This window comes from Euphorbia lathyris, chromosome 2 (assembly GCF_963576675.1).
Source record: "Euphorbia lathyris chromosome 2, ddEupLath1.1, whole genome shotgun sequence".
In the NCBI taxonomy this organism is placed as follows: domain Eukaryota; kingdom Viridiplantae; phylum Streptophyta; class Magnoliopsida; order Malpighiales; family Euphorbiaceae; genus Euphorbia; species Euphorbia lathyris.
Genome location: NC_088911.1, coordinates 36,243,796 through 36,267,047, shown reverse-complemented (window position 1 = coordinate 36,267,047; position 23,252 = coordinate 36,243,796). Strand labels below are relative to the sequence as shown.

Here is a 23,252-nt window from a genome sequence, read left to right as displayed (position 1 = left end):
AGCCTAAAAAACAAGCTCATTACATACTGACCAACTTTCTCTTTCCTAAGGTCAACGCCTCCTCCTCATCATCAAATTTCGAGCAGTGCTTTATTTGGCACATGCTGAACTACAAACCACTCAATATGCCCGTCTTCCTTATTGGAGCCTTCCAACGAACCTCAGGGACTCTTCGTATGGGATCTCTGATCACCAAGATACTTCAGGACCACAAGGTCAGTCCGAAAGGAGAAATTGACGCAGAAGGCACTGAAATCACTGTAGGCATTCTGTTCGGTTTAGCCCACAGTGTCCCTTTCAAACCTAAGAAAGGCAAGGATGTTGAGACTGAAGAAAACCCTGGGGAAGATATAAAAGGGAATAATGCGATTGAAGAAGCACAGACTGAACTGTCCAGAAAAGGAAAGAAAGTTCTGGTTGAAGAAGAACCAACTGAAGAAGCAACTGCTGGGAAAATCCTGAAAGGGAAAAAGGTTGTAGAAGTACCTGTTGACCAACGCAAGAAAGAAAAGAAGAGGAAAGCTGATTCAGTCAAAGATATAAATACAGCTGTGAAAAAGATCAGACTGGCAGTAAAAGAGAAGAAAGCTGCACATGCTGAGTCAACTCATCAGACTCTTGAGTCAGCTTTCAAAAAGAAGAAGAGATCTGAAGTTGAGGATGAAAGTGAGGGGACTCCTGAGCAACCCCTAAAGAGGAAGAAATCATCTGAGTTGACACCATTGGATGCTCCTGCACTCAACGTGGTTGTTACTGAGGATGCACACTTCCTGCGAGCTCAGGAGATTGACCTGGAAAAGCCAGCTTGTGGAGAGGAAGCAGAAAAAGAACAAGTTGAAACTCAGGGACAGTCTGAAGCTGATCAGATTGGTTCTACTGAGCCGAGTAATACAGCTGCTGCTGAGCAAGTAGATGAACAAGCTGCTAAGCAAGCTGATGAGCAAGCTGATAAGCAAACTGATGAGCCAGCTGCTGACGAGCAAGCTCAGTCTCCAGTGATGGCCAAGGTTTTAGAAGATTTTGTCACTAAGCTTAAAACTTCACTAGAATCAATAGCTGCTGACTCACCTCCTCAAACCTAAACTATCAAGAACAGTACTGAAAAGAGATACAAAAGAAAAGCCAAGAAGCCTTATGTCATCGACATCTTGGATGAGTCTCCACTGAGGGACCCCATTACTAATCTGACAAATCCTGACTTCAAGTTCTTCACTAAACCCTCTACTGATCAACCCAAAGAAAAACAAGCCTCTGTTTCTTGAATTAAGGAACAAGCCGACTCAGAAATTCCCAAGGGTCTAGTCTCTGCTGACACTTCTGCTCCATCCCAATCTGAGCAAGTGCTCGAGGTTCCTGCTACTCAACCCACTGAGTTAGCCAAGGAAAATCCACCTGCTAAAGACAGCTCTGAGTTGCCTCAAACTCAACCTTCAGCTCAACTCCAGACTGACACTGAGCAGGTCCAAACCATTGCTGAGCAACTACTTCCATCTTCTACTGAGCAATTGCAAATTCAGTCAGCTCCTGCTGCTGATCTCAATCCAAGTGCAGCTGCTAACCAGGATGGCACCTCTACTTCTGGGCAGCATCAAACTTCTTCACCTGCTGCTAACTAGAAAATGGCCACTGAGACTAATCCTGATGATACTTATACGTATCTGGATGCCTCTGAGTCAGGAAGAAAGATCATCCAGTCAGCTCAAAATTTGAGCTGCATCAGTCTCATGCCAATGATGCTGGGTCCACTCCTGTTGAGCCAACTCAATTCTCCTCAGTCACGCAACTTCTGACCGAACTCAAAGGTCTTAAGGAGCTGATGAGTGTAATGACTTCCTTGGTCTCTCAGTAGCCCAAGCAAGTGTTTTTGGTCAAGCTGGCTGAACTTCAACTGACAATGGTGAATCACATGAACTCCATTGAAGGGAAAATCAATGCCCTATCTACTGTGAATTCATCATCTGCAACTTCTGCTGAGGTTACTCAACATTTCACCAAGCTGACCAATGAGCTAACTGGTGCTCATGACCCTATAGCATCCACTTCTCAATGCTCTATCGAACAGATAGGTGAATCAATTCGCCTACTCAACTTGAGCAAAGAGGAAATGGACACTGACCAGCTCAAGACCAATGACATTCTCCGCTGCAGTCAGTCCACACTTGCACATGTTCGCCACATCAATGTTCAACGTCATTCGTATGATGCTGCCTTCCTCAAGATGTATCATCAATCTTATTCACGAATGACAGATTCTTTTACTTGGATTGGGAAATATCTTGAGTTCTTACTCAGTATGCTCAGCGCGCACATTAAAATCCCAGCTTCAAGTATGAACGATGGCCTATAAGTGTTTAAGGGTCTTCGAGAAAGCACGAAGAATATGCAACACTATTCCTCAATCCTAACTTGTGCTGTTCAGGAAGGAGCATTTTTTGCTCCTCCCCTACCAACTGATGCTGGCAAAACGGGGGAGAAAAATAAGCATCCGGCAGAAGGAACAGGAACTCAACTGAAGAAGAAAAATTCAGGGTCAACTTCTGCTGTCCAGCCCCAACCATCTACTCAGCAACCAGGAACCACAAAGCCTACTCAGCCCAAACAGAAAACAAACCCAATTCAATTTAACATTAGAAAGTAGATTTCTTTTGTGTTTGCTAATGCCATGCTGTGTAGTCTTGCTGAGTTTATGAATTGGTATCTTCTTATCAATCCACTGTGTCATTTACTTATGCTTATCTTCCATGATTGATTGAATTCTGATTTCTCTTAAGATAACCATTGAACAAAGTAAACTTACACTTGGAAACATTAAAAATTAATACAATCATTTGGTTTTGAGTAGACCTACTCAGCCCCAAACTAACACTACTCGGTATGCTCAATTAGATAACTGAACTTAACCTTCTGGTTGACTAAGTATTAAAACTGAGTATTGATAGAATGTTCCAAGACTGACCTTACTCCAAAGCTAGTTTTAGACTCACTTCATTAAACCTTAAAATGTTTAAAGCAGAGACTAAGTCAGTAGCTCAACCCTTACGGGGGAGTATCTCTATAAATATAAGGTCAGCTATCATGGGGGAGCTCAACGCTGAGTTCCTTACTGAATATTTTTGCCAACATCAAAATGGGGGAGTTTGTTGAATAACCTTTCCACATGATTTTGATTTGACAAAATTATTTAAGTAAAATTAAATTCTCATGATAAAAATATTCCAACGCATTAAATTTAAATGCTTTGAATTTATTTGTACTAATGTGTTTGTTTAATGTTGAGTTAATTTAATTACAAGATCAAAGACATAAATATGTAAGGCCCAAAAGCCCATAAGAGAAAGTCAAGCCCAAAGTCAACACAAGATAGACACACGGCCCAAGCAGAATCAAAACGCAGCCTCAGCAAAATGAAACGCAAGCCCAACATGAAGAAGGATCGAGAAGACTTCAAGGCAAAGGCTTCGTGATGAAGCCGCTGAGTTGTACGACAATGGAAGCAGGTCAGCAGCTGATCTATATCAACTTCCAGACAAAGTATTTCTACTTTGGGTAAAGTTTAGAAGACACAGAAGCTGTCCAGAAGACTTTGCCATAAATGTACAAACATTCTGCCAAGACTGAGAAAGCTGCGGAGCACTGCCGAAGACAGAAGATACAGAGATTTGATTGGCTAAGGACGCTAAGCACTGACTGAGTGAAAGCGATAGGAAGCCGTTTCCCTCCAACGGTTATTTTGAAATTCAAAATGACCGGTGCCTCAAGTGTCACTATAAATAGGCCTCTCAAACACTTCATTCCACACAGATCTTCAATCACGTCGAAACGCTGACCAAATCAATACTCGAAGTTCTGTGAGAAAAGCAAAGCAAATCTTACACCAATTCCAATATTGTGTAAACGTCTAGAGTGATCTTATTCATCTAAAGTGTCTTAGCTATTGTTGTTTAGGACAAACACCTATCATTTCTAGAAGTATAGAAAGGAGAAGCTGAGTACTCGGTTATAGTACTCAGCAGTAGAGATAGGAGTGAGTAGAGGAATAGAGGAAGGTACTCTTGTATACTCCGCTTCTGTTGTAAAAGGTTTTGTGCTCTACCTTTAAAGAGCTCAGTAGAGGATTCGAAAATCTCGGAAGGAATTCCGGGGACTAGATGTAGACGGAGAGGCCGAACCAGGATACATCTTCCGAGTAACATATTTCTAACCCTTAACTCCTTTATATATTGCTTGCTATAAAACTGACTAAGTAATGAACACACGTTGAGTTGAGTGAACTGAGAAGCTGAGTTCAGGAATAGACTTGAGTGCTATCTCCTGACTCAAGGACAGAAACAGACTTAGTCACTAGTTGACTAAGCTTGTATCTTAAACTACTCAGCACTGCTGTGCTTAAACAGAAAGATAAATCCCTTCTTATTAAAAAGAAGTCAGCCTTAACGGACAAAATTTTTGAATAGTTCCTAACCCCCCCTTGGAACTAATCTTGTCACGTTACACGGGACCAACAACTTACACATCCTCCCTCTTGGCACTTCTTGGAGAGATCCATCTTCTTGTACGTGTCAAGTACCACTGCATGTACTGTGACTGCGAACACAAGTTTCACCTTGATGATTGTGTTATCGTTAACCAACTATGCTTATGTTGATTCCATGCATCAAGATATTGATCATGTCGAACAAACCATACCATATCTTGATGGCCATACAGATCAATAGTATGGAACGAGTCAATAACATTAGGTTTTGCAGGAATGTGTTGCTCAAACCCAAATTGCCGCATGCATCTATCCGCGTGATGTTGTTCCATAATATGCACATATATAAGTGGCACTACAGAATGCCACACATTTTGTCCTCGCCAATACATTGCATACATAACAAGTATGAGTTCTTTGTATGGCTCCCATATCATCTGTCAAATATTAATTACATTGGGTCACTTACTAATTATGACTAACATTAATTAACTATTTGGAAAACATCCACCATAATTACCTCCTCTTCTTTCTGACTGTCCAATGCCTTTCTAATGAAATTGAGCTTATGCGTTGGATCATGGGGGTTATTAATCTCCACTGATTTCCACCTACAAATATTTTAATGGATATTAAGGTTAAAGTAATATTTTTAAGCATAGATAATAATGAAGTTGTGTATGTTTTTTTACCTCATAGCATATGGTTTTCCACCAGCAATATCAGCAACATGTCCACTGCTAGGGGCAATTGGTACAAGTCTCTCGTATGCCCAATATTGCAAAAATTGTGCACACCCACCTATTTGCTTACACGTAGGGTCTGTCGCTTTGCACATTTCTCTATACAAATTTGCTAACATTGCGGCCCCCACGCATATGTTCCTGCCACATTGAAATCTGCCAACAAAGGTAGGACCATCAACTACACCTTATTGCCACTCTTAATAGGAAACAAAAAGCCACCCCATATACGCAGTATCAATGCCCGTGTATGACACTCGATTAGGTACTCAGGTGCATCAATTGAAGGTTGTGCTGGAAACTTCTCAGTCAACCACAACATCTTCATCTCAACCCCAGTAATATCATCACCCTTTCTTGGCAGAAAACCTAATAACTGGTGGCATATCGTACACCAGTCAATTCCTATCTTTCCAAATGTGACGGGTTCACCGTCCACACGAAGTCCAATCAAGACCTCCACATCATACAATGTCATTGTTGCTTCTCCAATAGGGAGGTGAAATGTGTGTGTTTCCGACCGCCATCTTTCAACTAACGCTGTTATCGATGCGTGGTCTATATTAATAAGCCCCATATCAATAATTGTTCCAAAGCCTGCAATTTGCAACTTTTCCAAAACTCTTGGATTTATCTTTTCAAAAACTTCAGGTTTCACTGCTCTGGAAGGCTTTAGTGCTTTGTAATTGTCCTACATATTTTTCAAACACATGTGCAAAAAGTCACTTCAAGTGTTTCTAAAATTTATATTAGTGTTAGAAAATTTATCACTATTGACAAAACGATAATATTACCTCCTCCAACCAAACACATTGGGAATGGTGTATTTTCTGCTGTGTCAATAAATCATCAATTATCGGTCATGGATTTATTAATTATTGAGGTCTGTTTTGGTAGGCCATTTGTTCCACGTTATCCTACATATTATACAAGTACATAAATGTTATCTCAATATTTCTAACATCAAACATATTGCTAATATTTTTTACATTTCTAACATATAACATATTATGCATTATTCTAACATTTTAAAATATTTCTAACATTTAACATATTTCTAACGTATTAACATAATTCTAACAAGTAGATAAATATTATCTCAATATTTCTAACCTCAAACATATTACTCTTATTTCTAACATCAAACATATTACTAATATTTCTAAAATTTCTAAAATTTAATATAATTCTAGCATTTAAACAAATTCATAGAATTTCGGACATTTCTAACATTTCTACCATTTATCATAATTCTTACATTTTCTAACATATAATATAATTCTAACATTATATCATATTTCTAACATTTAAAATAATTCTAACATTTAGATAAATATTATCTCAATATTTCTAAAGGTTAATATATATATTTGCCTCTATGTTTTCTCGAAAAAACAGATTCGCCCTTAAATCAAATAAACCCACAAAACTATCCCCGGATTTTTTACAAACCTACAATTATACCCTAATCTAACAGAGCTGTCAAACAGCGTTCACATCAAACCTTCTTGTCTCTAGAAAAACTTCAAAAAAGAACAACCAATCACAAACAGAAAAAAATATACACATTCACTTTCGATTAAAAGCAAGCTAGAAGAATAGATTGGTCAAAATTCATTTTCATAAAAGCTCAATCAACCTAATAAAACGGCGTCTAAACCTCCTAATTAATCCAAAAGCAATAGCAATAGAAAACAACAAGAAACCAAATGAATTTTGATTGTCGTCATCCAATTTTTCTAGAGACAAGAAGGTTTGATGTCATCACCGTTTAGCAGCTCTGTTAGATTGGGGTATAATTGCAGGTTTGTAGAAAATTTAGGGATAGTTTTGTGGGTTTATTTGATTTAAGGGCAAATCTGTTTTTCCGTGAAAACACAGGGGCAAATATGTATATTAACCCTATTTCTAACATCAAACATATGGTTTAATATGTCAAACATTTTTAATGAAGTTATAAACATTTTCATCAAAATTAATTCAAACATATTTAACATTTATCATAAATCAAACATTTCTATTATATAACACATTTAACATAATTCTAACATATTTTCATATTTCTAACCTTTTTCAAACATTTAACATATTTATAACATCTAACATATATATCTAATATTTAACATAGTTTTTTACACATTTCTCTAACATATTTATAGTATTTTCATTTAATTATTTTAATCTCCAATATTAACATATTTAATACATATCACTTCAAATAAATAAATAATTACATACATTTTTTTTCTATAGAAGATTTCTTCTATTATGCACCACCATGGAAAACAAAATAAAGATAGTATTATTAAGTAAATATATAGAAAATAACCAATGTATTAATACTAATTACATATAAAAAAATATTTAGATAAAAAAAATTTATTTCAAACATTTCTAAAATTTAAAATAATTCAAACATTTATCATAAATCATACATTTCTATCATATAACACATTTAACATAATTTTAACATTTTATCATATTTCTAACCTATTTCAAACAGTTAACATATTTATAATATATATCTATCATTTAACATAATTTGTTTACACATTTCTCTAACATATTTGTAATTTTTTTATTTAATTATTTTAATTTTCAATATTAACATATTTAACACATATGAAATAAATAAATAATTACATACCTTTTTCCTTTAGTAGATTTCTTCTGTTATGCACCAACATGGAAAAAAAAAATTAAAGATAGTATTATTAAGTAAATATATAGGAAATAACCAATACTAATTACATATAAAAAATTACATTGCTCAAAAATACCTTTAATTTTTTGAACTCTTCAAATAGGGTGAAAAAATTAATCTTGTGAATTGTGAGAGATTAAGGGAGAAAATAAAATATTTAAGGGGGTGAGTGGAATAGAAGATAATCAAGTATTAAGAGAGGAAATCAAATATTTAAGAAGATGAAAGGGAATGAAAGAAGAAGATAGGAAGAGAAGATTGAAGAAGAAGTGGAAGAATAAGGAAAATAAATGGAAATAAGGGGTTAAGGAGATAAAATGTGGTGAATAAGGAGAGAAGGGGTGAAATCTAAAATTTAAATAGAAAGGGGGAGTGAAAGATGAGGGAAGGGAGAGAAAAGAATTAAAAAAAAATGTATATAGTTTTGGGAGCAGTGGACTTTACTTACGCCCTGTTCTTTATTACTTAATTTCAGTAACAATCAGTTAAGTTCAATTCAATTCAGTTCAGTTTAGTTCAGCATTCAGTTTCAGTATTCAGTTTCAGCATCCAGTTTCAGCATTCAGTTTCAGTATTCATTAATTTATCATTATTTATTATAATTATAATTATTTTTATATAATTTATTCTCATTATTATTTTTATTATTTATCTATAATTTATCTATAATTTATTATTATTATTATTATTATTATTTATTTATATTTTATCACTATCTATAAGTTAGATAAAAGTTAAGAAATGATAGTTTATTAAAGTATATATCGTTAAATCAAAAAAATAAAATTAAAGTATGCACTCATATTTGAAAATTAGGAATTGCCTCTATATTATGAATTATTTCTTAAATTTACCCAATTTATCAATATTAGGGATAAAATTGCACTATTTTAGACGTTAGGGGTAAAATTACTCGTGACCCAAAACGTTAGGGGTATTTTTACACCTTAACCCTTAATTATAATAAAAAGTTAAGAGTTTGTATTCATATGAAAATTCGCAATATTATCAGAACCGTACCTGACATCAAACTGGATTGATGACTAGGTCACGGGTCACTTGATCGGACCGGATGGCTCGGATTGGTCGAACCGGATGACGTAATAAATAAATAATAATATTTATATATATTAAGTATATATAATTAATTTAAAATCATTTTTATACATTATATATATCCAAAATATATTATAAACAACTTTTGGTTTGTTATTTTTTTATTAATTTGAGTCTTAAATATATAACGAATAAATTAAGTTCAGAATAACTTGAAATATATCAACGTATTCTATGTCATAAGATCTTTTTAAAAATGTATTATAAACTCAAAACGGACAAATGATGAATGAGAAATTGATGCTCAAAGTGAATGACTTGAAATGGTTTGGAAAAAGATAAAATGAAATTAAGCATTCACATCCCACATATGAAAGAAATGAGAAACTCAACTAGTTTATAAATAAATAGGCTTTACAAGCCTTTAACCAATTACTATGGAAAAGGTTCTCTCATGCGTAGGGGGTGCAATCAATTAATTGCTGGGTTAGAGGCGCACCCGCACGGCGTGGGCGACGCGAATGCTGGACCGTAATAAGCTTCCATTACTTGTCGACTTTTGTTATTAATTTTTTTTTCATAAATCAAAATTCATCCCGCCCAAAAATAGAACAGCCCAGCTGGTTCCTGGTTCGACCGGTCTGGTCTGAGCCTGATAAAATTTTAATTTCATTTGTATGTAATTTGTATTTTAATTTAAATTAGACTCATTTTTATTTAATTTTATAGGCTTTTATCGAGCCAAGATTTTATCAAGCCGAGTTTTTATTTGATATTCAATTTAGTTTTATTTTTAATAATGTATTTATTTTTTTTAATATTATCATTAGAACCATTATTATTATTATTATTAATGGGGATAAGGTGCAAAAATACCCCTGGCGTTTTGGGTCATGAGCAATTTTACCCCTAACGTCTAAAATGGTACAATTTTACCCCTAATGTTGGAAGCCAATAGCACTTTTACTCCAACGTTGATAAATTGGGTCAATTTGAGAAATAATTCATCAAAATGTCTTATCGGTCATGAATCTTGTCATCTACACTTCACACATTCGTTATTTTATCAGTAACAAATCATAAACATAGGTTGGAAAGTGAAAAAAATAAGAAAAAAATATTAAAAATATACTGTATTTTGTACGAATTAGACAAAAAAAATTCAAAAAATTCACCGAATTTATAAATATTAATCTCCAATTTTATTATTAAATTACAAAAAACATTATATCCTTTTTTAGAACAAATTGATATGCCATTGGTGCAAAATAAAGAATAAAAACGACTGTATTTTATAATAGTGTCCCAAATTGATCCAATTTATCAACGTTAGGGGTAAAATTGTTTTTGGCTACAAACATTAGGGGTAAAATTGCACCACTTTAGACGTTAGGAGTAAAATTGCTCCTAACCCAAAACGTTAGGGGTATTTTTGCACCTTATCCCTTATTATTATAAGCTTATTAATGTCCAATATTATCATTAAAATTATTTTAAAGTCTAATATCATCATTATTGTTAATTTCAGTTAAGTTCGGTAGCATTCAGTTAAATTCAGTTCAGTTTAGTTCAGTTTAATTCAGTTCAGTATTTAGTAGCAATGTCAATATGGATCATGACACGATAACACGATTCGCGTAACCCGCAAATTAAGCGGGTTAGGGTTGAGGCTTAATGGGTCAGAGCGTTAAACGGGTCGACCCGCAGAACTCGTTTAATAAACGGGTCGGGTCACGGGTTGACTCGCAAACTCGCTACAACCCGTATAATTTTAGACGAGTTAACGTGTCGGGTCAACCTGTTTCACTAACCCGCAAAACCCGACCCATATAACCCGTTTATCTATTGAAAATATCAAATTTCATTATGGGTATACTGGTAATTTTAGAGCTTGATATATATATGTATCAAATTGTTAGGTTTTCCAATATTTAGGGTGTCGATTGTCCAGCCACCAAAGACCTATTCTCTCAAAGTTTTCTCCTTCAAAAAATTTCAACCTTTTCCACCGGCGCTACCTACCTTTCTTCCGCCGCTGCCGCTACCGCTACCTTTCCGGCGCTGTTACCGTTCCGCCGCCGTTTCTGATCTCCTTACCGCCGTCCTCTCTGTGAAGAAGAGGTGTCTCTTCCGGCGCCGTTACCGTTCCGCCGCCGTTTCTGATCTCCTTACCGTCGTCTCTACTGTAGTATTCAGTTCAGTAGCATTCAGTTCAATTCAGTTTTTTTCAGCGAACAGAGCCCATGTGGATAAGACCTCACGAGGGTTTCTGTGCAAAATAAAACCGGAACTTAAACCAGCTCCACAGTGGACATTTAAGATAAAATTCGCTGAAAATGGAGAGCTATCGACCGGAAAAAATACAGAAATTCGAAGAATTTGTTGATGGGCGCTTGAAACCAGATCTTGTTCATGCTATTAGTGAACGGTATTGCTTCTTTATTCGTTTTTCATCTTGCTTTGTGCATTTTTATTACTTTGACCTCTATTTAGTTTGGAGTTCAAGATGAGGAAATTAGTGATTTCTTTATCACACTATGTAATACCTTTGTGTTTTGTGAATTGGGTCTGAAATTTAAAATGTTGAGATTCTGTTTCCTATTATCTGGTCGAGACTGATAATATTTCGTACTCCTTTTATGGATTGATTTGGCAGTCAGAAATTTGCTGCTCTAGTTGAATAATCTACTTAGAGCTCTAGCAAAGCTTGAGCTTTTAGCCTCTTAGATCAAAAGGTTTTAAGTTTGAATGGTCATGAATCTGTTTCTGCAAAGTATTAAGTTTTTTGACAAGCTTGAACTTTTATTCATGTAAGTTGTTCGTCTTCTTTGCAAGTTCCTTTTTTGAGTGTTTGTATCCAATTCCAAGTTTAACACTAGTAATATGGATTCTTGATGTAGGCTTGAAGGATGCAGCTTTTGCTGTTGCATCTCAATGTTGTAAATGCCTCTAGTTTGTCAGATAACTATTTTATGTTATTGAGTGGTGGCTAAGGTTGGACTTAGAGAGATCATATGGAATATATAACTAGGGCTCTATAGTTGACTTGTAGTGAAGGAAAGTATGTATTTAAGTAATGCTATGTGCTCATTTACTTTTTTTTACTTCACCTATTTCAGGGACAAGGTATTTGAACAGCAGAAGATTTTGTATCCTTTTAGTTCAGTTTATGTTTTTGGAGACTGCTAGGTTCTCATTTTTCTTAGAAACAAATTTTGCCTATTACTCCGGAAATATAATTACTTTGTCTTGACTTACTCATTTTGCTATGAATTTTTCTGATTGAATATTCTCATAAAAAGGATAATTCTGAATAATGGTCAAGTTTTGTGGACATGCTTATTTCTGCCAAGGTAAATAAAATTGAAGGTACTTATGTTTGTTACCGCACTTGAATGCTTCTCTATCATTTTCTCTTTTCTGTTTTTCTGATATCTTCTATTGTCACTGTTTTTTCCTTTCACTTGTTCCTCCTGTGATTTGAAATTTTAACTGAGAACTTTAGCAACCCACTTCATGGTCCTTTCTTTCATTTGAGGTTTACTTGACTCTTGATTTCTAGCTCAGATTTGCGAAAAAATATAGAGAATTTGGAGAAAAATAGTGTAACCAGTCTAAGAACATTGGTCAACCTTGGGTCTGAAGTCTACATGCAAGCTGATGTGTAAGTGCTGTTTCCTTGTAATAACTGTCTTAATTCATTACTACCTTGTCTTAATATATGTAATCTGTAGGGAAAAGAATTTGTGCATTGAAAAAAACACTTAACTTTTATGATATTCACATATATAATATGTTTAATATTGAATTTAAGCAATATGATTATTTGACTTACAAAGTAATTCTAGTCTTATAATTAGTTTTGAATCATATTCTGATTATGTTAGTGCATCCTATTATTGTTATGCTTATAACTGTACCACTATTCATATCTTATAATTCTAATTTCTTTTAGCAAGTATTTCAAGTATATGTATGATGTATCTAATTTAACGTTACAATTTTGGGTTAACTTAGGCTATTTTTGAAGTTCAACCCCTCAACTTCATTGAAGTGTAATAGAAAAGTCCAACTTTGACAGGATCTATCAACATACTTAATGTTTGCTAACATGGACAACTTTGACACACATTTGACCAATTTATGATCATTGTCAGCACTAAATAAGGTGAATACCTATTTTACCCTTAATATGAATCTTTATTTGCATATTAGGAGTGGAAATTAGTAGGGTGTATGTCACTTTATTTTATGCTGACAACGACATTGACCATAAACCAGTCAAATATGTGGTAAAAGTTGTTCAGGTCAGTCATCAAACGATTAGGTATATTAACATTTTCTGTCGAAACTTGACTTTTTATGATGCTTGAAATAAGTTAGGTTATCTTTTTGTTACAAAATAAAGGTGTTAAACTGTGAAACAAACCAAGTTAGAGGGCGACAAGTGTAATTTTCCATATAATTCTATTAACATTATGTAAATACTAAAAACATACTCCCTCCATTCTCAAATAAGTGTCGTTTTAGATAATTGTTTTTGTTCTTTTTTAAGTGTCGTTTTCGTTTTTCAATAAAATTTAGTATAGTTTTTTGGTCTGAGCATTTAAATTTTGTCTTGATTTATGTGTTTTTTAAGCTTTCAAAGTTTTTTCTCCAACCATTATAGGAGAGAGAATTTTTATTTAGTTAATCCATGTAAATTTATTAATTTAAGTGCATATTAATTGTGTTTCTTAATTTGTGTGAAAAACTCTAAAACGACACTTATTTGAGAATGGAGGGAGTACATGTTAAAATTTTTTACCACTGCTCCATAAACCTTGTTGAATTTGTAGCTTTAGACTCTTCAACTTAATGTTATGTAGAAGTTTGTATTTTGTAATTCCAAGTAGGTTGTTTGTTTTAGCCGAGTGCAAACAAATCCTACATTTAGACTAATTTTCGTCATATTTTAATATTGTTTATATGCAATATTGTTGTTATCGTAATTCTTGTTCTAACACCAGTAATTGTTCAATTTATAAATATTGTTTTCCTATTGTTATTTTATTCATAATATGTTCACATCTTACAACTCTTATTTCATTGAGCAAGTATTTCATTTATATGTATCTAACTAACTGCACAATTCTGTCAACATGATATATTACTGCATGTCGACATGTTAAAATTGTTACATTTACGACACTACTTAGTACATACACCATAAAACCAAATAATGTTACTTACAACATATGTAGATTCAATCATACATATATTAAACCAAATAATGTTACTTACAACATCAATTAAGACTGTAAACAACTATTCAATAGTTTTTCACTCTTCAACTTGCAGTTTCATCCTATTATTTAGCCTGTTTCACTCTTTATTTAGCCTGTTTCACTCTTCAACATCATATTTATAAACTACTGAACCACTAAGACATATAATTTGATGTTCACTAATACGTATGTACAATTTACATTGATGAATGATATTGTCATCTTTTTATATTATACAGTCCAGATACACAGCGCATATTTGTGGACATTGGATTAGGATTCCATGTGGAATTCACTTGGTCTGAAGCACTGAAATATATTTCACTGAGGGAAGAAAAGATAGCTAGGTATGCACTTTCTCTTTTCTTAGCTGAAGTGATTTTGTGCAAAGTCTCCATGGACAAATACTGTGCCAACTGTAACTGTCTTTAGAAGTAGCTCTTCTCAAGTTCAGATGCACATTAATTCCATGAAACCAAGTACTGTATTGTTTTGGCAACGGGATTTGTCAAAAATTTGCTACATGCGGAGTATAATTGCTGACATGTCAAATGAAATTTATTTTGCTTACACATTGGTGCCCATTGCTATAACCATCATTTGATAAGGAATGTGAAATTGTGCTTTATGAACTCTATGTGATATTGCTCCGACAAAAAAAAAAGGGTTTTAAATATGGCATGCTATTTAATCTATGTAATTAATGAAGGTATGTTGTAAACTGCTGAAGCTGCTAGAGCACACAAACTTAGACTATTAGGATAGAGTTGACTCCTTAACTTTAGGGTAGAGTTGACTCCTTGACTTTAGGGGTAATTTTAGTATACTAATTGTGTATATATGTGTGCTCATGTAAGATTAAAATGCAGAAATACCAAATGCAGAATTAACATGGTATCAGAGCCTTGGGTTCTCTGAATCTGGTTCTCTAAATCTTTTTGGTTTTCGGGTAATTTGGTTGCTGGGTAGTATTTCCCAGGAAGAATTTTTAGTTTGGTTGCTGGGTAGTATTTCCTAGGGAAGAGTTTTTAGTTTGGTTGCTGGGTAGTATTTTCCAGGGAAGAGCTTGGGTCTCTTGAGTGTATTTTTAGGACCACAGTTTATCTCATCATCCGTTTCAGTCACCTTCCCCGCATCCGACCGGCCACATTTCAAAATCCGACCGTCGTTTGCGTGCTACCTCCTCCGTGGCGCCGTTCTACCTTCCCGGCGTCAGAATCTGATTTCCGGCTATTCTGCCCTCCTCGCCTTTGCTAGGAAAGTCCTACTCTAAATCTTCTTTTCTCTTACTCTCTCAGTACGTGTATTAGGTTGTGGGATTGTTGGTGTTTTACTCAGTTTTAATTTAAGTGTACTGCTGATTACAAACCAAAAAAAAAAAAAAAGGGGAAAGAAAAAAAAAGAAAAAAAAGTAAGAAAGATAAAAGAAAAGGAAAAAAAAAATATATTCCTCATTTTAAATTAGTTTATGGCAGAAGGAGGTGAAAAGAAAACTATCACCGAACTCATATTAGGCTCTTCTAAAATTACCGATAGAAAACTACTTGGAAGTCAAAACTATACTTAGTGGCAACGCACTATACGTAGGTTTGTCAATAGTGCAGATTTAGAAGACCATTTAACTGGTAATCCCCCGCCTAAAACAAATGCAGATGTTCGTAAGAAATGGTTAATGGAGGATTATAAACTGTTTAATCAAATTCAAAACACACTCGATCCCACTGTTGATGATGTTGTGACTCACTGTGAGACGGTCAAGGAATTATGGGAATATTTGGAGTTTTTGTATGCTAACAAAAAAGATGTGTCGCATCTTCATATGTTATTATTAAGAATTTATCGTGCAGAGCAAAAGAATCGATCTCTTCTGCAATATTATACTGAGGTGAAACAGACATACGAAGAAGAGAACAATATGTTTCCCATTGTGTCTGATGTGAAACAGATGCAGGCACAGAAAGAGCGAGTTGTTGTTCAGTGTTTTCTGGCGGGCTTAGGAACTGAGTATGATGTGGCCCGTACACAGTTGTTGACTAGTGGGACACTCCCGTCTTTCGTGGAAGTCTACTCTCGTTTACTTAACGTCCGTAAGGATGGTGTCATGGCTTCTGGTCCGTTGTCCTCTAACTCAGTGGCATTGGTAAGTAATGCTAGTCAAGATCGTAGAGGTGCAGACACTACTATTTCTCGTGGCAACCATAGTTCCCCACGTACTTGTTACCATTGTGGGGGAGAAGGCCATGTCAAGAAAAATTGCTGGAGATTGCATGGTAAACCGCCCCAGTACTCGGGATGGAATATTACCAGGAGATCTGCAAATGTGGCAACTCAAGGTGGCATCGTTCCAAACCCGTCCTCTGTCACCGTTTCTGCAGATGAGTATGCTCGATTTCTACAACTATCTGCGATATATGATGCAGAACAACCATCCACCTTCTCCTCCGCGTTGGCTGATAGAGGTAATCATGCTGCATGTCTATCCACCTCCTCTCGTAGTTTGGTTATTGACTCTGTTGCTACAGACCATATGACTGGCAACACATGTATTCTTTCCTCTTTTCAACATCTTGCCAATTTTCCATCTATGTTAGCCAATGGCTCCACTGCTTCTGTAATTGGACAAGGAATAGCTCACCAACATCTACTATTTCTTTATCATCTGTTTTGTGCTTACCCAATTTTCCACTAAACTTATTATCTCTAAGTCAACTTATTAAGACTCTTAATTGTTTTGTTATTTTCTATCCCACCCATTATCTTTTTCAGGATTTTAGGACGAAGCAAATTATTGGTAGAGGGAACCTGGTGAATGGATTGTATGCTCTTGATTCAACTCATTGACATGTGCCGAGATCCATTGCTTGCACAAGCTCGTCTCTTTTACAACTTCATTGTCAATTTGGTCATCTATCGTTTCCCGTTTTGCTGAAGTTATGTCCTAGTCTTCCGCGGAATTTCACTCTGGAGTGTGAAGCTTGTCAATTTGCTAAGCATCATAGAGTTTCGTATCCTCCGCGAATCAATAAACGCATTGAGTCTTCCTTTAATTTGGTACACACCGATGTATGGGGTTCGTGTCCTGTTGTGTCCAAACTTGGTTTTCGTTATTTTGTAACCTTTGTGGATGATTATTCCCGTGTTACTTGGCTTTATCCTATGAAATATCGTTCACAATTATTTACTGTCTTTTGTGCCTTTCATGCTGAAATCCGCACATAATTTAACAAATCTATTTATATTTTGCAAAGTGACAATGCTAAAGAGTATGTATCTAGCAGCTTCCAATCATATCTTTCCCAGCATGGTACTATTCATCAGACTTCTTGCATCGTTACCCCTCAGCAAAACGGTGTTGCTAAACGTAAGAATCGTCACTTACTAGAAGTTGCTCGAGCATTGTTGTTTCATATGAAAGTTCCTAAAGCTTTTTGGACAGATGCAGTTTCAACATGTTTTCTCATCAACAGAATGCCCTCTTCAATTCTTAACGGTCAGATTCCATACTCCTTTCTTTTTCCCTTGTCTTCTTTGTTTCCTCTTGCACCTCGTATTTTTGGGTGTACATGTTTCGTTCAAGACATGCGACCACAAGTCTCCAAACTTGATCCCAAATCCATCAAGTGTATCTTTGTAGGTTATTCTCGGACTCAAAAAGGGTATCGTTGCTATTATCCTTCTTTGGATCGTTATTTGGCGTCTCTTGATGTTACATTTTTTGAAAACACTGCTTTCTATGGTCTTGTATCAACTCCTTCTGTTAATGAGTCAAGTACTTCTAACGATGATTATCTTGTTTATACTGTAAGTGAGCAGGTGGTTTCTCTTCCTTCCCGACCGGTTGTCCGTCAAGTTTGTTTTCGGCGCGTACGTCGCACAAGTGCTGCCACTCCCACTGCCCCAGTTGCCAGTATTCCCCCTCCTGTTTCGTCTCCAGATCCTTCCCCATCTTCCGATCCTAGTCTTGACCTTCCTATCGCCCTCTGCAAAGGTACCCGCCAATGCACTTATCCCATTTCTTCATTTGTATGTTATGATGCGTTATCACCTTCCTCCAAGTCTTTTGTAGCCTCTTTAGATTCTGTTGTTGTTCCTTCCTCCTTCTCGGAAGCACTGAATCATCCTGGATGGCTTAGAGCAATGCAAGAAGAAATGTATGCCATCGAACAGAATCATACTTGGGATCTTGTGTCACTCCCGTCTCAGAAACGTGCTATTGGTTGCAAATGGGTGTTCATTGTCAAATTCAACCCGAATGGTTCTGTTGCTCGGCTAAAAGCTCCCTTGCTTGGTTGCAAAAGGTTATGCTCAGACTTATGACATCGACTATTTGGAGATGTTTTCCCCTGTTGCCAAACTATCATCTGTCCGATTGTTTGTTTCCTTGGCTGCTACTTACGACGGGCTGCTTTATCAACTTGATGTCAAAAAATGCCTTTTTGAATGGTGAGTTACGTGAGGAAGTTTATATGGAGCAACCACCTGGGTTTGTTGCTCAGGGGGAGTCCGGGAAAGTTTGCAGGTTGCGTAGGTCCTTGTATTGTTTGAAGCAATTTCCTCGTGCCTGGTTTGGGAGATTCAGTGCTGTCGTACAAGAATTTGGTCTTCGTCGAAGTGCCTATGATCATTCTGTGTTCTACTCATCATCTAGTTCTGGGTGCATTTTACTAGTAGTGTATGTTGATGATATTGTTGTTACTGGGAATGATGAGACTGGTATGAAGAAACTGAAGGAATCCCTTGGTACTTGTTTTCAGACAAAGGACCTAGGACAATTGAAATATTCTTGAGGATTGAAGTTTTTCGGAGCCGTAAATGGATTTATCTCACTCAGAGAAAATACTGCCTAGACGTATTAAATGATGTTGGATTGATTGAAGCAAAGAGTTGTGATGCACCTGTGATACCAAATGGGAAGTTGAAGACTGACGATGGAGAGTTACTTCCGAATCCTGAAAAATACAGACGAATCGTTGGAAAATTGAACTATCTTACAATCACTCCTGATATTTCCTTTGCAGTAAGTGTTGTAAGCAATTTATGTGTTCTCCTAGAACTTCACATTGGGATGTTGTCAGTCACATTCTGAGATATCTAAAGGGGACCTTCGGACATGGTATACTGTATCAGAATCATGGTCATCACACTGTAGAAGGTTTAACAGAGGCAGATTATGCAAGAGATCTTATAGATAGGCGTTCTACAACGGGTTATTGTGTATTTGTCGGAGGCAACCTCGTATCCTGGAAGAGTAAAAAGCAGAATATGGTATCCAGATCCAGTGCTGAATCTGAGTACAGGGCTATGGCGCAAACTACGTGTGAACTTGTATGGCTACGACATCTTCTTAGCGAGATTGGGTTTGCTTAGACAAAACCTATGAAGTTATGGTGTGACAATGAAGCGGCGATTTATTTCGCTAACAATCTTGTATTCAACGAAAGAACAAAACACATAGAAGTTGACTGCCACTTTACTCGGAAAAAGCTAGAAGATGGCACAATCACAACTCTACATATCAGAACAGTGGGACAATTAGCAGATGTATTTACCAAAGCGCTGCCGGGTACTCGGGTTAATTATATATGTAACAAGCTGGGCATGATCAATATCTATGTCACAGCTTGAGGGGGAGTGTAACTAATGAAGGTATGTTGTAGACTGCTGAAGCTGCTACAGCACACACACACTTAGACTAGTAGGATAGAGTTGACTCTTGACTTTAGGGTATAGTTGACTCCCTGACTTTAGGGGTAATTTCAGTATACTAATTGTATATATATATGTGTGCTCATGTAAGATTAAAATGCAGAAATACCAAATACAGAATTAACAATCTAAAAGAGAGTGAGAGCAGACTTTGATACTTCGTGCATGATTATCTTTCACTGTTCTTGCAATGGTTTGGGAAATAATTAGTTGATAATGGTCATGTGATGATTTATTTTATGTAATCTGGAATTCTCTCTTTTATCATTTCATAGTCTATTGTTGGTAATCCCGTTACAGTTGAAAAGCTAATCATTACGATAACAATTTTCATTGTACGTGGATTGTGATAGTCAACAACCTTCAAATGCGGTGGCTATTTGATGCCACTGTATGTGAACTGCTCTTCCACCTTCCCTTTGTTTCTTTTCTGTATAATGATCCATTTGGTTTTTCTGCATTTAGACCTAATGAATTCGTGTTATCATTTGCAGACAAATAGAAGAATATACAAAGCAAATCGCGTCAATTAAAGCTCAGATCAAGCTGGTATATACTAACAGTGATTCCTTACTTTATCGGTTTTTTTCAATAGTCAACACAAACCTGCTTCCTTCTTGATACCTGATTTTCAGGTTTAACATGCTCATAAATCTGTCCAAGTTCTATCCTTGTATGAGTATCTTCCTATAAGTATGGTTACTCGAATTCTATCCACATTAAGATGATATGTGAAGAACTTGCATATTCTGCAGAATTCAAATATGTTCTGAAAACTCATTTGGCGATTTGTCAATGTTTGAGCTTCTTGTTTAACTATCATAAAAAAAAACATGGATCTTGTTACCTTCTAGAATTCCGAGTGACAACTTTCCTGTTGGTTGCGAACAGGTCTATGAAGGAATCAGGGAGTTGCTTCAACTTCCTGCTGAGAAACCTCTACCAGGGCACGTTTTTTAGCGCTTAGAGCATCTCCAAGAGACTCTCTGCACCCTCTTAGTGCACCCTCTTAACTAAGATATATCATCTCCAATACTCTTTATATTCATTCCTTATTTATTATTTTATCATTAAAATTATTAATTGTTGTTATATTTACTAATAGTGAAAGGAGAGAGACTCAATAATAAATTATTAATAAAAAATGAATTAAGGAGACATTAAGAGGTGGAGAGAGGCTCTTAGTGATTTGAGGAGCTACTAAGAGACTGTTGGAGTTGCTCTTACAAGTCAAATGTATGGTGTCAGCAACGGCAAAGTGTACATTTTCAAGGGGGAACTAGAGATTAAGCATTTGTTGTAAACTAAGAGGAAGGAGGTTAAAGTTTGGATAGCCTTAAGATATATGGTTGTATCTTTTGTTTTTTAGTTTAAACGGTTTTGTGAAGTCCCTTAATTATCATGATTTTGGCTATTGAAGTTTTTAATCAATCATTTTGGTATCTAATCATTTAAATTCACATGGCGTTCCTATTATGAGTGCGCCTTAAACTTGTTAAAAGTTCAATTGAGGTATTTTCTGAATATATCCATTATTACTATGATATATCGGTGCTATTTTGGGCGTATTGAGAGGATTTTTAGTGTTTTGAGCTCAACTTCAAACCAGAATTTCTTCATAGCATGGTTTGCCTAAAAAATAAATAGAAAGGAAATGTGACTAAATGACATGGATGGGCTTGGTTCGAGCTTAACATCATGTTTGAGCCCGTGTTCGGTTCATTAAGAAAATGATCTTACAATGTAGTTTTTTTTTATATTAACCCTATTATACTAATAATATTAAAAAAAATTAAACAAGTTAGCTCATGAGTCTGTTCATGAATATTATAACCAAGTTTGTTTATGAATCTATAACCGAGTTTGTTCATGAGCTTTTAAGCTGAGTTTTTTTGAGCTAAAACTCTATTTGTTTATAAATCAAGTGGAACGCAGTCGAGCTTTTATCGAGATTGAATGCAGTTGAGTTTTTAGTGAGATGTACGTTCGAATGGAAAAAACGTTAGGAGGAAAAGAGCATAGTATCGTAATTGTTTTTATTTGATATGAAAGCCAGAAGAAGGACTACTGTAAATTCAGGTTGTCCCAGTTATAGCGATGGCTCCAAATTTACGCAAAATGCATGGTACTGGACTGGACTGCCTGGATAAATAACAGAAATATCTCTCTGATAATATCTTTAATTTGCAGAATCTTGATTCCACCTGAAATATCTTGTGTTATTAACACCCAAATTTACAATTCTTAATAATATTTATTTAAATAAGAAAGGTAGTACAAAATAGGTAGAAGTCACCTGATGTAACATGAAGATTAGACAAGACAGCACAAGGGGAACAAGACTGAATATCTCTCACATCAACCAACCCCATATAAATCCAAATATTGGTCTGAACCAAGTGGTCCATTTCTGACCAATTTAGTTCCTTCCTGTGGGTTTTGGTGGTCTACACACTAGCTATCTAGTGTAGCTCTACATTATACATTATGGAGACGGAGAGGCTCCTGACCGTTGGATTAAATCATGATGTTTGAGGTGATGGGACAATTAATTAATGCAACAAAATAAGAGTAGCATAGTTTTTGTTTGATAGGTTGTTTGTAGGATAGCCTGTACTGTAGCTGTGAGATGTAACGGCTCATTAATACTGTTCCTTTCACGACACAAGGGAATCCTGTTTTCATCACAAACATACATTTACTATCGGAATAACTAATACTTATTTTACCCATTTTGGATAATTTGTAAAGTACCATTTATTTTTAATTACTATAATTTATAATTTTTTATTGAATGACAATTTATTTATAAACTTTACAAAACATAAATGAAAACAGAAAACAGTGTTTATAAATTAGTTAAACACAAGATTTTTTTTTATTTTTTTCTCTTTATATTATTTTAAATAAATGAAAGAATTTTTTTTCCGAAAGGAATAAGAATAGAAATTTGGGAATAGAAAATTATCTTCCCATTAATTCTAATTGTAAGTAAAAAAGAACGTGCCGAATGTCTTGGTCCAGTGGTTAAAAATCTACCTGTAATTAAAGAAATTATGGATATATCGTTATGAGGGCTGGCCTAGGGTCCAAAGCTGGAGATGATCCAAAAAAATTTATTTAGCTTTTTATATGTATATATGAAATTTAATTTTTTTTAATATAAATAGTGATAAAATTATATAGATGAGTCTATTTCTTTCTGAAACCCCAATAATAATAAAAAATTAAAAGACCTATTTTATTATGTATAAATTTTTTATTATTCAAGAGGTTTTATGACTAATTTTACTTAGGGTCTC

At 35.2% G+C, this 23,252-nt stretch overlaps 1 protein-coding gene across 8 annotated transcripts; it reads left to right on the top strand.

Annotated features, from left to right (window-relative positions):
• Positions 1-10,921: 10,921 nt before the first annotated feature.
• Positions 10,922-21,381, top strand: LOC136217782 (uncharacterized). 8 transcript variants are annotated; one of them, XR_010683540.1, is made up of 9 exons: positions 10,922-11,405; positions 12,097-12,126; positions 12,540-12,641; positions 14,484-14,591; positions 17,523-17,605; positions 17,681-17,734; positions 18,058-19,890; positions 20,445-20,499; positions 20,842-21,381. XR_010683540.1 is itself a non-coding variant. In XM_066004434.1 (6 exons), exons 1-6 carry the CDS (start codon positions 11,314-11,316, stop codon positions 20,908-20,910), a joined length of 456 nt encoding a protein of 151 aa, XP_065860506.1. In that variant the 5' UTR covers positions 10,922-11,313; the 3' UTR covers positions 20,911-21,381. The 8 variants fall into 8 exon arrangements, 3 of the variants coding, with proteins under 3 accessions (XP_065860506.1, XP_065860507.1, XP_065860505.1); XR_010683539.1 differs by having other exon boundaries at positions 17,523-17,734; XR_010683538.1 differs by having other exon boundaries at positions 17,523-17,734; positions 18,051-19,890.
• The last annotated feature ends 1,871 nt before the right edge of the window (positions 21,382-23,252 follow it).

Bases quoted from the DNA above. Each gene is read 5' to 3' on its own strand.
- LOC136217782 (XM_066004433.1), top strand. From the start codon at position 15,917: ATGGAGGATTATAAACTGTTTAATCAAATTCAAAACACACTCGATCCC.